The 15,047-nt window shown below is 38.4% G+C and overlaps 1 protein-coding gene across 1 annotated transcript in view; it reads left to right on the top strand.

Moving 5' to 3' along the window:
- CUNH10orf67 (chromosome unknown C10orf67 homolog) overlaps positions 1-15,047 on the top strand; it is a 195,783-nt gene that overhangs the window by 87,959 nt on the left and 92,777 nt on the right. Inside the window, exons 5-8 of the mRNA XM_027771097.1 lie at positions 11-166; positions 7,825-7,972; positions 9,085-9,143; positions 14,506-14,571. Coding sequence (XP_027626898.1) covers positions 11-166; positions 7,825-7,972; positions 9,085-9,143; positions 14,506-14,571 — 429 coding nt within the window. The remainder of the gene's footprint in view (positions 1-10; positions 167-7,824; positions 7,973-9,084; positions 9,144-14,505; positions 14,572-15,047) is intronic.

The following is a 15,047-nucleotide window of genomic DNA, read 5'->3' as shown; positions in this document are numbered from 1 at the left end:
CTTTCCCCAGCAATTCTTTGAGGTGGAAGAAGAAAAGACTTATTTGCAAGATGCAACTAGTGTCAAAATGGGTGTTTTGTTAAGAAAACTGAAAGAAAGAGAGGAAATGATTAAGGAATTAAGAGATGAGCTAGACCAATATAAAGAATCTGGATTTCAAAAACTGGTAAGTTGCAAGACAAAAGACAATTAATTTTAATATATGTAAATAAAGTGATAAATAGCTAACAGCTTGGATTAATAATAAATGAAATCAAATGGATGTATTTTGGGGCACCTCTTCTAATATAAAGCTTATCCACCAGTCCAACATTTTTCTAATCAGTAGCATATTCAAGAAAACTTGTTAGTTATAAACAGGACCAATATAATTATTCTCAAATTTTATTCATAATGGAAATAAAATAACCTACCTCCCATGGCAAGAAAATTCCCACTCTAGAAGAGCATGTGAATGAATTTGTGTTGTAATTCTCTCTCATTTTTGTTGTAATGATTCTCACCTTTTCTGCAGTCAAAGTAATTTGAAAGACACAAAACTAGTCTTCCAAAGCCAACTTGGAATAAAATGAATTAAAAATGTCAAAAAGAAAAGTCTCATAGTCCACCCTACACACACGCACCTAAAATGGAACAAAAATGTCAAGTGTGAGAAAGTAGAGGGACCAGCAGTTAGTATAATGGCCATGTCGCTGAACTCCCATGTAGCTGACTGTGGTTTGAGTCCTAGACCTGGTGGCTTAAACTCACCCCGGGTGCATATGCGTGCGTGCCCAAGATCCCAAGAAGATAATGGAGGAGAAGGGATTGTGGCATGGCCATACCCCCTGGGGGTGATTTCTCGCTTTCTGTCTCTCTGTCTCTCTCTATCTTTCTGGCGAGCGCAAGATCCCAAGAAGATAATGGAGGAGAAGGGATTGTGGCATGGCCATACCCCCTGGGGGTGATTTCTCGCTTTCTGTCTCTCTGTCTCTATCTTTCTGGCGAGCGCATGTGCCCTATAGAAAGTAGAAAGGAGAGCCTATATGTGTGTCAATGAGAATTCTAAGGGCTTTGGAAAGTGTGGACCCTGAGAGCAAGTTCATTTTTATCACATGTCAGTTCCGAGCTACCAGCTATCTCAACTCCAACCATAATCCACAGCCAGAGAGAGCTTTATTATTAAGTCCTAAAGAGAAGAAGCTGATTTTTTGCTTAGCAGAGAGGGACCCAGCAGGACGAAGTCTATTGAATACCAGCTAACAGGTTCCAGGTGCTTCCATAGTATCTTTTCTCATCCCCACAGTCAGTTTGCAGGTGAAGAAGCAGTGACAGGGTGGTTAAGGAACTTCCCCACACAAGTAACCGGCAAAGATGGGACATGAACCTGGTCCACCCAAATCTAAAGCTCACATAAGGAGGTTGAGCTTTATGCTCTTACAGCAAGAATGAAAGATTATAAATAATATGCAGTCATGCACTATGTGACATTTCAATCAATGACGAACTGCACATATCACAGTCGCATGTAGGCTATGGCCACACAGCCGAGGTATGGAGTAGGCTGTACCATCTAGGTTTGTGTAAGTACACCCTACAATGCTTGTACAACAGCAAAATTACCTAATGACACATTTCTCAAAGCATATCCGTACCAGTAAACCATAGGTATGTGTGTGTGTGTGTGTGTGTGTGTGTATATTTATAAACATACATATTTATTTTATTTTAGTGTAGAGGTTAAGTTATAATATAACAATATATTATTATATTTTATGAATTATTTATTCATTATAACATAACAATATATTATAGTTTATGAATATATAAATACACGTGTGTATATATACATGTGGATTTTTTAATTTTAAATTATTTTATTTTTCATAATTTTCTAACACATGGTATTTATGAACTTTGGCACCACGATTAAAAACTTCTTTTCAAGTTTAACATTTAAATTAAAAACAGTAGCTACAATAAGGACGTTTAAACCTCACTCAGAGAAATGTTTGTAAAAATGTCAAGCCAACAAATTTTCTTCTTGAGGAATATTTTTAAACTGGAATAAAGAAAAAGTAACTAAGAAACGAAAAAAGGGAAAATAGATTATGCTGGAATGAGAAAAAAGCAACCAACTTTCTGCCCTCTGGCTCCCCCCTTCCCCCCTAAAACAAAGAAGAAGGAGAGACATGGGGCAAAAGGGAAGACACAAGGCTAAAAACTAATTTTCCTGATAGGAAATTCAATACTTTAAAAAGTTTTGAGGAAAAAATGCACTCCTCATCTTGATTTTTTTTTCTTTTAAAAAGTATTTTCTAGAAAATAAAAACTGTTTTGAGTTAAGGGCAGTTGCTGATCTTAAGTCAACCGAGGAGCATATCTAGTTGAAATCATTTTTTTTTGGTTTAGATTGTTAGGCAGATTAACTCATGGAAATATTGACATGTGGAGATACAGGCACAGGAGAAGTCTGGGAAGCTACACAGCAAAATGTTAATACTTACAGATTGCAAGTCTCTTTAAGTGTAATTTATGACTTATCTAAATCCCACACTAGTATTCTTATTTAAAACTCCAAGGTTATACGAGATAAGCAATCAACATAGATCATTCTAAAGGACTTTGTTTTACTAACTGGTGAAAGACTATTTGCTTTGATAATCTATTAGAATTCTTTTTTTTTTTTTTTTGAGAGGTTTTCGCTATAGGGCGCTTGCGCTCACCAGACAGACAGAGAGATAGAGAGACAGAAAGTGAGAAATCACCCCCCAGGGGGGATGGCCATGCCGCAATTCCTTCTCCTCCATTCTCCTCTCGGGATCTTGGGCACGCATGCACACGCACCCGGCGTGAGTTTTAAGCCACCGGGTCTGGGACGCGAACCGCGGTCGACTACGTGGGAGTCCAGCGACATAGCCATTACGCTAACTGCTGGTCCCAATCTATTAGAATTCTTTATGTTCTAAAAACAAAACAAAACCCCTAACCATCTTATAAATAATGTAGTACTAAGTGTTATTAGCATGGATCTAATAAAAATTGAATATTAATGCTTTTTATATGTTCTGATTGTCTTGGGGTAGAAGGACATCCAGTTTCTGCATTCACTTTCCTCTAACCTTTTCCTGATCTACAACTACTCTTATTTTTTAGAGCAATAATTTATTAGAAAAGACTAAAAACTGTAGTAGCAACTTTTTGTCCTGCCAAAGATACCCAGCATCGAGGCAGTAAGGCAGAGTTGATCCATTTATTTCCCATCTGTGAAATTCGAAGTGGTTCTTGCCTAGCTAAGGTATACAGTTAGTGTTAAGGATCCCTGCTGTGACTTGCTTTGAGCTCTTTGATGAAAAATCAGTGTATAAGTGTAGGTTGTTTTGAGGAACTACATAGGTCCTTCTGACCATCTGGCTTATGTTCCATAACATGTACTGAACAGACCTCTGCACTGTTGAGAGCATTCTGATTCCAGGAGAGAGCTCCTTACACTCTGGAAATGTTCCCACCTCTAAGTGTTCTCTTCGACCTGGTCTGCCTGGACATTCAGGAGAAAGCATGAAGAGGAACAGCGACTTGGTGAAGAGGGCAGGAAGTGGAAGGCTGCCCATTTGGGTATAAGCAGGCTGTTCTTTGGTTCAGGATGGCAGCCAGGACACCCAGATTACAATAATTTGTCCACAAGAAAACCACATCATAATTTCTGTAAGCATCCTAACATTTGATGAAGGTGAGCTAATTCTCATTAACAGGGTATGTAGGTTTCTCCTAGGGACCCCAACAAAACAGACAGTCCTGGCCTTCTGGTGGAGGGCAATGCCAAGCGTTCTAGAGTGCATTGCGGAAACACAGACACATGTATGTTGTAGGTTATAAGGTGCATTGTAGGTTATAGCACAGACACCCGTGGAAAATGCCCATTTTAACCCTATGAGAACAAATTCCTAAAAGTTCATGCCACTTCAGTTCTAAAGGACCTTCTGGGGTTTTCTTCTTTTTTTTTTTTTCTTTTTCATTCTTTTCTTCTCTTTCTTTTCTTTTCTTTCTTTCTTTCTTTCTCCCTTTCTCTCTCTCTTTCTTTCTTTCTTTCTTTCTTTCTTTCTTTCTTTCTTTCTTTCTTTCTTTCTTTCTTTTTCTTCCTTTTTTTTTTTTTTTAGATTTCATCTTATACAACTGCCCCCTCTAGTGGCATGCACAGAAAAATTCCTTACTGCAGCAAGTATTTGGAATTCCATTTGGAACACAGAATTTGGAGAAGCAATTAAAAATTTCAAAATATCAATGGAAATGCCTTGAAAAAAACTTGAAACAAACACAGTTTACTTAATTTAGTTAAATATATTTTATTCTTACTGATAGGTTACTGTACCTAAATGGGCTTATCATTAATAAGTAGTCATAATCTCTCTCCTAGACAGTTTCTAAGAGAAGATCTGGTAAGAATGTAATAGGAAAGGGAAAGTTCTACAGCTAGTTTCTATTGTATTTATGACAAAATGGAAATCAGTAAAGGAAGCTCTTCGATGTACAGTAAGTCTTGTCTTCTGGCGAGAACATCCTTAACATTGAATTTTCCCCAGAGCAATTTCACTTAAGGAATGAGATGTTCAAGCAACCTAGCAGCATACAATTGCAGTTTTCAGTTTACCATGCTATTTGTTGACTGCTTCTTTTTAAGACTTTATAAAGGAGGTTAGCCTGTCAGTGTGTGTGTGTGTGTGTGCGTGTGTGTGTGTGTGTGCATGTGTTTTTCATTTCAATTGAAGCTGTCATTTTAAATAGACTTTTCACTTTTTCTTTCTTCCTCCAACATAGATGAGCAGTACAGCCATTACCCATCCACCCTCCACTGGTGAATGTATCTGTTTGTTGCTGACAGCCCTGAAGCAGAGCTGTCATTCAAGAGTGGAAGCTCTGTAGGGCTGCGCTACCCTAGTGTGCCACTTTCCTGGCTGTCACTCATTGGGAACGCACCTGCTCTTCTCCGTGACTGTCATGAGGGATGGGCATGCAGCAGAACCTCGGCATCAAATTGAGATGTCCGAGTACTGTACAGAGGTCCGCAGGATTGAGACACCAATATCGTGGGAGGAAAACTGCTGAGAAGGCACGTTCCAGTGCTCTAAACCATAGCTGCTCAGACTGCCCCTTTACAGACTGATACAGTAGTTCTGGGCTGGTACCCGAGTCTGCATTTCTGATCAGTTCTCAGGTGGTGCTGAGGCTCCTGGTTCTTGGAGCACACTTCGAGTAGCAAGACTCTTAAGAATATCCATGTTCAGAGACAATCCTTTTGAGATCTGCTCTGGGATTCTGAAGCCTGAAAATAGTAATCCTGTAGATCTTGTGAATATTGACAAGAAAAATAGCATCTATGCCAACACCTAAACTCCTGCTTTTCACATATGATAAAAGAATCTTAAGTTGAAAAGTCCTTTCACAAATCTGAAATCTCAGAATGATCACGGATCACCCACAGTGCTTCTTAGAGTACAATGTGGCGTTAAGTAGCTACCTCCCGTTAACCACCCTGTAATGATCTCCTTCCACCTTAACCTTGTTTTGTTATTGCAGATTATTTTTAAAGAAGTTTCACGGGTTAAGCAAGCCAAAACTAGCGATGTGGGCAGATGGCAGAAGGAACACCACCACAAAACCTGCCACTCAGAGTGTGACAGAGGACTGTAGCAGCCCAGAACTATCCCTTTGTTCATTTTGCTAATGAGTGTCCTCATTGCTGTGGGCGTCTGAATAGCTAATTACTTGCAGTTCCCACAGCTGACAGATGGTGGGGACAGAGCTAAAGGTTAACCTCATAAGCATCTTGTGTAGATGGATAAATGTGGAGGAAAGCCCCTGGAATTTAGTGTGTTTTCCTTGTGTCTTATTTTCATACAGAGTTTCTTAGAAAATGTATTCGGGTATTGGCTTCTACCATTTGTAAATATTATACTTCATCTGATTAATCAAACCATCTATTTATGCCAATGGGTGCTCTTATAATCCACAGATACTCCATATTTTGCCACTGGCAGGAAATGTATGCCTAAGCCGATTAAGGCCAATGTTGTTTGGACAAAAAAACAACTATTTTAGTTTATAAATGCATTCTGTGATAGTCTCAAACTGAAGAATGTGAGGCAAGAAATTAATGACTAGGATTCTTCCTTAAGAAAACAATTAAGAAATTAAGAAAACTGTTGGTTATTGACTCTTTACTAGTTTTTTTAGTTCTAATTAGTTAAGAATGAAATTGGTTCAAATAATTTAAATGGAATGAGGAATCAAAATTATAAAAATTTGTAATTAAGCTTAATATAAAACTTGACAAAATTTAAATCTGTTAACTCCTACGTGTGTCTGTATGTGTGTGTATACATTTAGCTAGATATAGATGTAATTACATTAGCAAGTCACTTGTTTTTGGGGAGTTTATTAATGTACTATAAAACATTTCAACCATTTATTTTGTTGTTTAAACCATTATGATCACAGGGGAAAACATTTTAATCATTTGCTTCCAGATATCCCTAAAGTTAAAGAAAAGTACACTTCCAAAAAGAAACTATATAGTGTATATATTGAGAGAAATGATTTTGTTCTTGAGGGTAGATTTTATTATTAATTGCAATCACGATGTTACTTCACACACACAAAAAAAAGGGTATAGTTCACTTGAAGATTAAAGTTCAAAAGTATTTTCAGTGGCTACGGTAATTTTGAAGCAAGGCATGTAGAATCTTTTCTCTCTTTGAGCATAATATAATGACTCTTTAATATTTTGAAGTTGCATAATCAGTTTAATATTTGCCATAATGAAGCATAAAGTTCTGCACCAGCTTCCCCAATCCATTACATCTTCATTTTTTTTTTCAAATGTGTGGCAGTAAAATCTAGACAACCACAGAGAGTATATTCAGATGTTTTCAAAAGCTTTGAAACAGACAAGAAGAAGAAGAAAAAAAAAAGAGTAGCTGTTCCAATAAGCGTCTATTGCGTAAGAAAAAGCCTCTCCCATAATGGACATGGCAAGATTTAAACAAAAGACGCACATAATAAAAATGTAAATGAGTTTGCCTTACTAAAACTATAACTTTAAAGTCTTTTGTTGTAAGTTATCCTGAAACCTTCTTACAAGGTAATCACTGTTTGCATAGAGATTTAAGCCGAAGTCTTCAATAGCATGAAACGCCTGCACAGTCCCCGTGTGACAGGCATGCAAAGCCATGTTAATGTTCAGAATATGAATTGCCTCTGGGTGGCTCCTCCACCAAGCAGAAAACCAACTGTGTGGATATCTGTGGGCCTGATGGACTCCATGCGGCTCCCAGCCTGAAAACGTCACCACTTTGACATGTGATGTGCTCCTCATGACACGGCAGCACTGACACTGGGAAATGCCACAAAGACAACAAGCCCCCCTCCTCAGCCGTGCACTTTGCTACCCCCTGGCGCTGCCCGTCCACCATCTCCCCAGCCAGCCTAGTTACAGGCGGACAGCGCTTCAGACAGAGGGAAGAGTGGGTGGAGGGGCCCCAGCTGCCTCCCTGGACACAGCCTCCATAATGAATTGACCTGAATGATGAGGGCACACAAACAGTATGATATGCATTATTCCTGTCAATAAAATGTCCCCATGTGCTGTGGTCTTTGTACAGAATGTACTGGAGCCTTTCTTCCAGCTAACTCTATTTAATCTCCTTCCTTTTTACTATTCCTATTATAAGTGTGTAATAGAATTCAGAAAATTATATGATAGCTTTTCTGTATCTGTATTGTTCTCATGTTGCATATTTAAGTCCTTGGCTCTCCACATAGAAATATGGAATTTTCCCCATCTTTCAGGATTCGTTTGCCAGAGAGACCACCTCTCCAAAAGCAATTTTAGAAAAGGAAAACTTGGAGTACAAGGCAGAAAATGAGAGACTGCTTCAAATCATTGCAGAACTCGAAGAGGAAATTGAGCTCAATCTAAAAGAAAATTCAGTATTAGGTAACATTTTCAAATCATTTTTGAGAATAATCTATATACTGGGCACTTTATAAAATTCTTAACTTTGTCTTTTTCCAAACATATATTTGTTTGATCACTTGAAAGATCAACTTGATAGTCACCTTTGCTTTTCATTTATGATAGCATTCCTTGCTTGGGATAGAGGATATATCTGTAGTTGTTCTTCTGAGCCATGTCTCGTTAACTCAGGGTGTTTCTTACATGGCAAACATTGGTCTTTGCAAAAATGTGCTAAGTAAGCAGCGTTCTACTTCACTTAGAAATATTATAAACAGATAAAACTTTGCTGGTTTGTTTTATATGCTTAACCGATTAGATCTACTCTTGTAACATTTAGGTACTAAAGCACAGGTATTGAGATGTGCTTTGTAGAGAAACAGAGGTAATCCTTCAGGAAAAAAAAGCAACTACTTACTACTTAACGACCTTTAGTTTTTGATACAAACATCAAAGGAAATTTTCATTTGTATACCTTATACCCACTTTTTTTCATACCATAAACTGGTAAAAGTTTATTTAAGTCATCAAAGTTAGATTGTTTTAAAATATTTTTTCATTTAACTGCTATCTTTGTATTTTTGCTAATTATATAAGGTTGCCCTTAATTTATAATATGAAAAGCAGTGAGCAAACCATACAAGATTTATAGCAAAACATTGACAAGATATAATATCCCTTGAATATGAAGTTACACCACGCCAGTGAGGTTCTGTGTCTCATCTGAGGTGGAATACGGACGCTATCTCAGGTTTTGGTAGTGCTGACTGAGTCATAATGCGACATCTGCTAAAGCACTTTGTATTGGCTGTGACCAACAGGAAAAGTGTCCATTGCTAGAAATGACGAAAAACTTTCCGCTCTCAGCCGCTCTTGGATCTTGAACTCACTTTTTAATCCCTGTCTGACCAGCCGTCTGAACAGCAGGAGGAAGGCTGTGAGTGTCAAGGGCAGTTGTGAAGGTCACAGTCCTGCCAGGGCTGGCGTCCACCATGCCTGCCAGTGGCTCACAGAATGCCCTGAAGCAGGCCATTTGAATATAGGGGCATACACATGTAATTTCATGGTTGGCCCCTCTCTCCTTTTGTTTACAGAAGATGAAATTGTATCTCTGAAAGAGATGGCAGACAAGGATCAGAGAACTATTCATAAGGTACTGTAACATTTTTACATTGATAAATGACTCTTAAATCAAAATATCAACACAATTGGTGAATTATATTATCTAGCATGTCTTATGATGTAGAGAAAAGTTGATTTTTTAAGAGTTTTTTTGTTATAGGGCACATGCACTTGCTGGAGAGACAGAGAGACAGAAAGTGAGAAATCTCTCACACATACACACACACACACATACACACACACACACATACACCCCAGGGGAGATGGCCATGCTGCAGTCCCTTCTCTTCCAGTCTCTTGAGATTTTGGGCATGCGCACACATGCACCTGGCATGAGTTTTAAGCTGCTGGGTCCAGGACTCAAACCACAGTTGACTGTGTGGGAGTCCAGCAATGTAACCATGACACCATCTGCTGGTCCCAAAAGTTAATTTTTTTTATATATCTAGTCTCCATATTATTCGGAGACAGTGACTAGCAATGAATAAGAAGCCCATCTTGAAAACTCACTGATGTATAGAGACTTCTTTTATCTGGGATAACAGATAATGCCCCTTGTAAGGGAACCAAAAGGCATAAATAACACTGGGAAGTCCAAAAATGTGCCTGTGGGTGTGGAAAAGTTCTATTTTTAAGAGTGAATAGGGCCAGCCCCATATCCTAGTGGTTAAGAGAAGCTAGATCCCACATGGCTGACCATGGTTCAAGTAAAACATGTTGGGCATGTGTACATATGTGCCCCAAATCCCGACAGGATGGAGAAATGGAGAAGGGCTTGTGACATGACCATCCCCATGCTCTCTTTCTCTGCCTTTCTCTCTAGCAAATGCACATGCCCTCTGACAATTAACTACCAAAAAAAAAGAGTGAAGTCTTTTTTTTTCAAAGTTTTATTTGTTTTGTTCATGATGATAGAGAACAAGTGTGTGCATGAGAGAGCGAGAAAGACCCTTCTCAGGCTCTCGTCCTGCCGTGGTCTCCTTTTCTCAGTCCTCCAGCTCATTAAACCCTGGGCACGTGGCCGGTATGTTGTTTCATGCCTACCAGGGAATCCGAACCAGTGATCAGCCGTGTGGCTTCCAGAACTATAGTTCAGTACACTACTGACAATGTCACCAAGCTGGGCCAAGAGTGAGCAGTCTTATTTTTAAATCAGATATTGGTTGATAGTTACTTTTCTGTATATGAGTGAACTGGCCTTATATTATTAGGCAAATCTTTATTATTTAGAGTGGGGTTTTTTTTTGACATCATAAACAAACAAACAAACAAAAAATCGAGATTTCCTAGTGTGTCTACTGCAGCAGGACTGTAGTAGTTCTTGCCCTTCCCATACCAGTAGGACACTCCTGCTTTGTGCCCTCTAGCTGTATACCCCGCCCCCTGTTGGAGTGCTCAAGTACTTCACTGTTACAGCCGCCCCACTGTACCTCAAGTACTTCACTGTTACAGCCGCCCCACTGTACCGTACGTTATGGGAGACTCTACTGTCAATATCTGGTGTATTCCTGGGGCTGAGCGTAGCACCTGGCACTCTGAAAAATACTCATTGAATGATTAATGGGATAAGACTGTATTTAGAATTCATAAAATTTACCTATGAAAAAGATTCACATCCCCAACTTATTCCAAATGTAAACTTTTTCCAGTAACTGAACTATCAATTTTTAAGTTAAAATTCGACAAAATTAACCATTCAGTTCCTCAGTCACCAAAGCCATATTTCAGTAGAACAGTGGCCATGTGTGCCCAAGTTTAGGTTTAGATTTCAAACAGGTCTGATTTTGCAGTTGAGGATATTTTTAGGTTTGAGATAAAATTACTTCCAAGAACTACTTTTTTTGTTTGTTTTTAAAGAGACTTTTGCCATAGAGTGTGTACACTCATTGGAGACACAGAGAGACAGAGAGAGAGAAAGTGAGAAATCGCCCCCTCCCCAGGGGGGATGGCCACACCACAGTGTCTTCTCCTCCATTTTCCTCTTGGGATTTTGAGCATGCACTCACAGGTACCCAGTGTGGGTTTCAAGCCTCCAGGTCCAGGATGCAAACTGTGGTCAACCATGTGCGAGTCCAGCACCTTAACCTCAGGTTAGCAAAATCTGCGAACTATTTTTTAAAAAAATAATTTTTTCCCAATGGATGTTTTCTCTGGTAACTTAATCCATCACAGGTTTTCACAAAAATGATTTCCTTTTCTTGTGCTGCATCCTAGTTAGAATGGCAGCATGTAAATCTTTCTTACAAAGATAATCGTGTGTGATAAGTTTCATCTTCTTGGCATAAACCTCTAAGGTTAAAAATGAAATCTCAGCTGTCTAGTGTCACTTAATAATATCCCAGGGAACTATCAATAGTTTCTTCATTTCAAACATTTCCAAAGCTATTCAGTCTACACTACCACTGGTAGAAGTGAGTTGCACAAGTCTCTTTTGGGTATCCTATGAGGAATACAATAAGAAATTAAAGCAAAAACTCTCACTGTGAAGCCACCAATCAGAAAGAAACATGCCCCATGAATGGTGGTGTACATTCTGTGAGCTTAACTATAACAATTTAAGTGCTGCCTGAATTTTCTACATCTGCACTGTCCAGTGGTAGCCACTGCTCAAACATTTCTTTCTTTCTTTCTTTCTTTCTTTCTTTCTTTCTTTCTTTCTTTCTTTCTTTCTTTCTTTCTTTTTTTTTTTTTTTTTTTTATACGCTCACCAAAAAGACAGAGAGAGACAGAGAGACAGAAAGTGAGAAATCACCTCCCAGGGGGGATGGCCATGCCGCAATCCCTTCTCCTCCATTCTCCTCTCGGGATCTTGGGCACGCATGCACATGTGCCCGGCGTGAGTTTAAGCCACTGGGTCTAGGACTCGAACCGCGGTCAACTACATGGGAGTCCAGTGACGTAGCCATTACGCCATCTGCTAGTCCCGATGCTTCTTTTTTAAAGGCACTTTATTTATGATTGGCAGAGGGCACATGAGCTTATCAGAGAGAAACAGAGAGAGAGAGGAAGAGGGAGAAGGTGAAAGCATCCCTACACACAATAGTGTGAGGTCATGTTGTAATCCTGTCTCTTCTATTTCTCTATCCTGTCAGGATTTCATGTATGCACTCACATGTACTCGGTGTGTTTTTAAAGCTGCCGTGGTCAGGATTTAAACTGCAGCTGGTCTTGTGGTATCTGACTCCATTAGCCACTAGACCACAGGGTGGCTTGTATTGAACTTATTTTTAAATTTATTTTTATTTCCTCCCATGAGAAAGAGAGAGACAGCAACCCCAGCATCTTGATGTCAAGATCCATTCCCAGCTCCAGCAAGCCCATGGATCCTAAGCATGCATGTGCCTGGGGTGTATCAGAGAGGGCTCCAGACACAAATCCAGAACCTTCCTATGTGGGTCAGCTCTTGGGCAGCATCACGTTTTACTGCTGCCCCAGCTTTCTGCTCCCCACTATTGAACTCGTGAGATGCGGCCAGTGCAACTGAGGAATTGAATGTTTAATTATATAATTTTTAAATTTAAACTTTACATTTAAAAGTTGAAAAACCTTTATGTATATTTTTGGTAATTTGGATATCTGAGTCTACTTTATCCTCTGTAAATTTTATGAAGTCTAAATACAGATAAAGTATTTCCAATGAAAATTTAGCTCCCCAGTTGAGATGTGCTATAAGTAAAGCAAGGATTTCAAAGACCTGGTATAAAAAATGTCATGTATCTCACTAACAATTTTTAGTATTGACTACCCATTGAAATAGTGTTCTATATGTATTTTGGAGTGAGTAAAATATATTATTAAGATTATTTTCTTCTGTTTCTCTTATCTTTTGAATAAGGCTACCATAAAACTCAAAATCACATATATGACTCATTTTTCTATTTAACAATTACATTCTAGACAAATATAGGAGACTCTTATTCTGCTTAATCATTTTTTTTAAAATCCTGTCTCCTCTCTTCTTTTTTTTTTTGTGAAATTTTTATGCACTAACTAGAACACCACATAGACATTGAATAAAGTCACATTTTGGTGTTGAGCAGAAGAAATCTAGAGCCCTCGGTTTCTGTTCTGTTTCTGCCACTGTGTCCCCTTGGGCCAGCCTCTTTGCCCCCTCTTCCTGTTTCTGCTCCCGGCTTTCTGTGTGGCTAGAATGATAATATATGGGAAAGTACACTGTTTACTGGAAAGGAGATCAGATGCTGTTGAACAATTGGCAGTTGATACTTGCTGGTTGTTTCTCAATATCCATCACTAAGTCAATTAATTCACCAGTATTTATAGGTGCCTTTAAGTGCTAAGCACTGTACTAGAGAAAGCTCCTTGTGTGGGGTGTGCTATCCCTGAAGGACATTGGGAACAAGGACAAGGCATGCTCACAGAGGATTATTTTTCATGCCAAGAGGTTTGAATCACCTTCTGAGTATATTAGAAGTCTTGAACATTGTGGTAGAAACAAATTTGTATTTTAAGAAGAAAATGAATACAAAGGAGGAAATTCCGGAACCAGAGATCCAGTTAAAAGCTTATTTAGATGAGGGCCAGCAGATGGTATAGCAGTTGTGTTGCTGGACTGCCACATGGCTGAATGTGGTTTGAGTCCCACACTCAGTGGGTTGAAAATAATACCTGGTGCATGTGCATGCCCAGAATCCTGGGAGAAAAATGGAGAAGGGATTGCAGTGTGGCCATCCCCTCTGGAGGGTGATTTCTCACTTTCCCTTCTCACTGTCTCTGTCTCTGTCTCTCTCTCTCTCTGGCCAGCATACATGCCCTAAGACAAAAACCTATTTTAAAAAAGGAAAAAAGATTACATGGATAAGTCAAGGAAACTGTAAATCCCTGAAACGACAGTGACACTGGAGGTGTTTATCAAATACTTGAATTAATTGAATTAAATAGATGTCAAAACCAAGGCTTGAAACTTACTGGTGTATATAACATATGAAAATACCAAACAGTCATTTAAAATACGGAGGCAAGTCATATGGACAGAAGGGACTTTTGATGACTATTTTTGAATCAGTGCTAATATGGCTTGATATATGTACATATATAGCAAAAAAAAGCTAAAATTGGAGAAATGGGTCATGTAAAGTATGAAACAAAATTATTCTTTTTGACAGACTAAAACCTTTATTATGTGTGATGTCATGTTTTAGGGGATGGGGTGAAAAAGACTGTAAATAAATTGGCATTTCTTGAGTATATTTTGCTTGCTTATATAATAACTCCATAATAATATATTATTATAAGATGATAAGCCACATATATTTCTTTTCCTTTGATCATATTGAATTCATTTTCTCATATCAAAATGTCTTTCATTAAACTCTACTGAGGAGGAATTTTAGATGCTCTATTCCTTAAACAAAATGTAATATTCTCTATTTCAGTTAATTGATGGTAGAGACAAATTAAGATACGAGCTTGACCATGAAAAAGCATTAGTTCAAGAAATGGTAAGCACATTTACATGATTTCCGAATGCATTTGAACTTGGAAATTTAATCATGAAATTTTATAAACCTTATTTATGACTGTTTCCTGTGAACTATTCATTTCACCTTTATCAAAAATTTAAGTGCGTAAATAACTTTAAACACTTTTAAATGATCATTTTTAAAACCATTTGAGTAGGGCTGTAACAAGTATACTTACCATGTACTAGTCTTACATAAGAAAACGGTGTACAAAATGTTTACACTTTAGTATGGCGACTGAAAATATGAAAGCTTGATATTTTGAAGGATTTGCTATTTTTAGTTACAAATTGCCATAAGTGATGACAAAAAAAGAGCCCAGCTAGATATTTTGGCATTCTGTGTTAGTCTCATAAGAAAACACTGCCTTTTTATGTTCTTTTAAGAGAACTTTCCAGACGGCTGGTCTTTTATTTGATCAGTTGACTACCCACCCCCCCAGGCCTCCACCCCCT

Source organism: Tupaia chinensis, unplaced genomic scaffold, assembly GCF_000334495.1.
Source record: "Tupaia chinensis unplaced genomic scaffold, TupChi_1.0 Scaffold000001_1, whole genome shotgun sequence".
Lineage (NCBI taxonomy): Eukaryota > Metazoa > Chordata > Mammalia > Scandentia > Tupaiidae > Tupaia > Tupaia belangeri.
The sequence above is the reverse complement of the archived record's forward strand: the minus strand, read 5'-3'. Positions and strand labels throughout refer to the sequence as shown.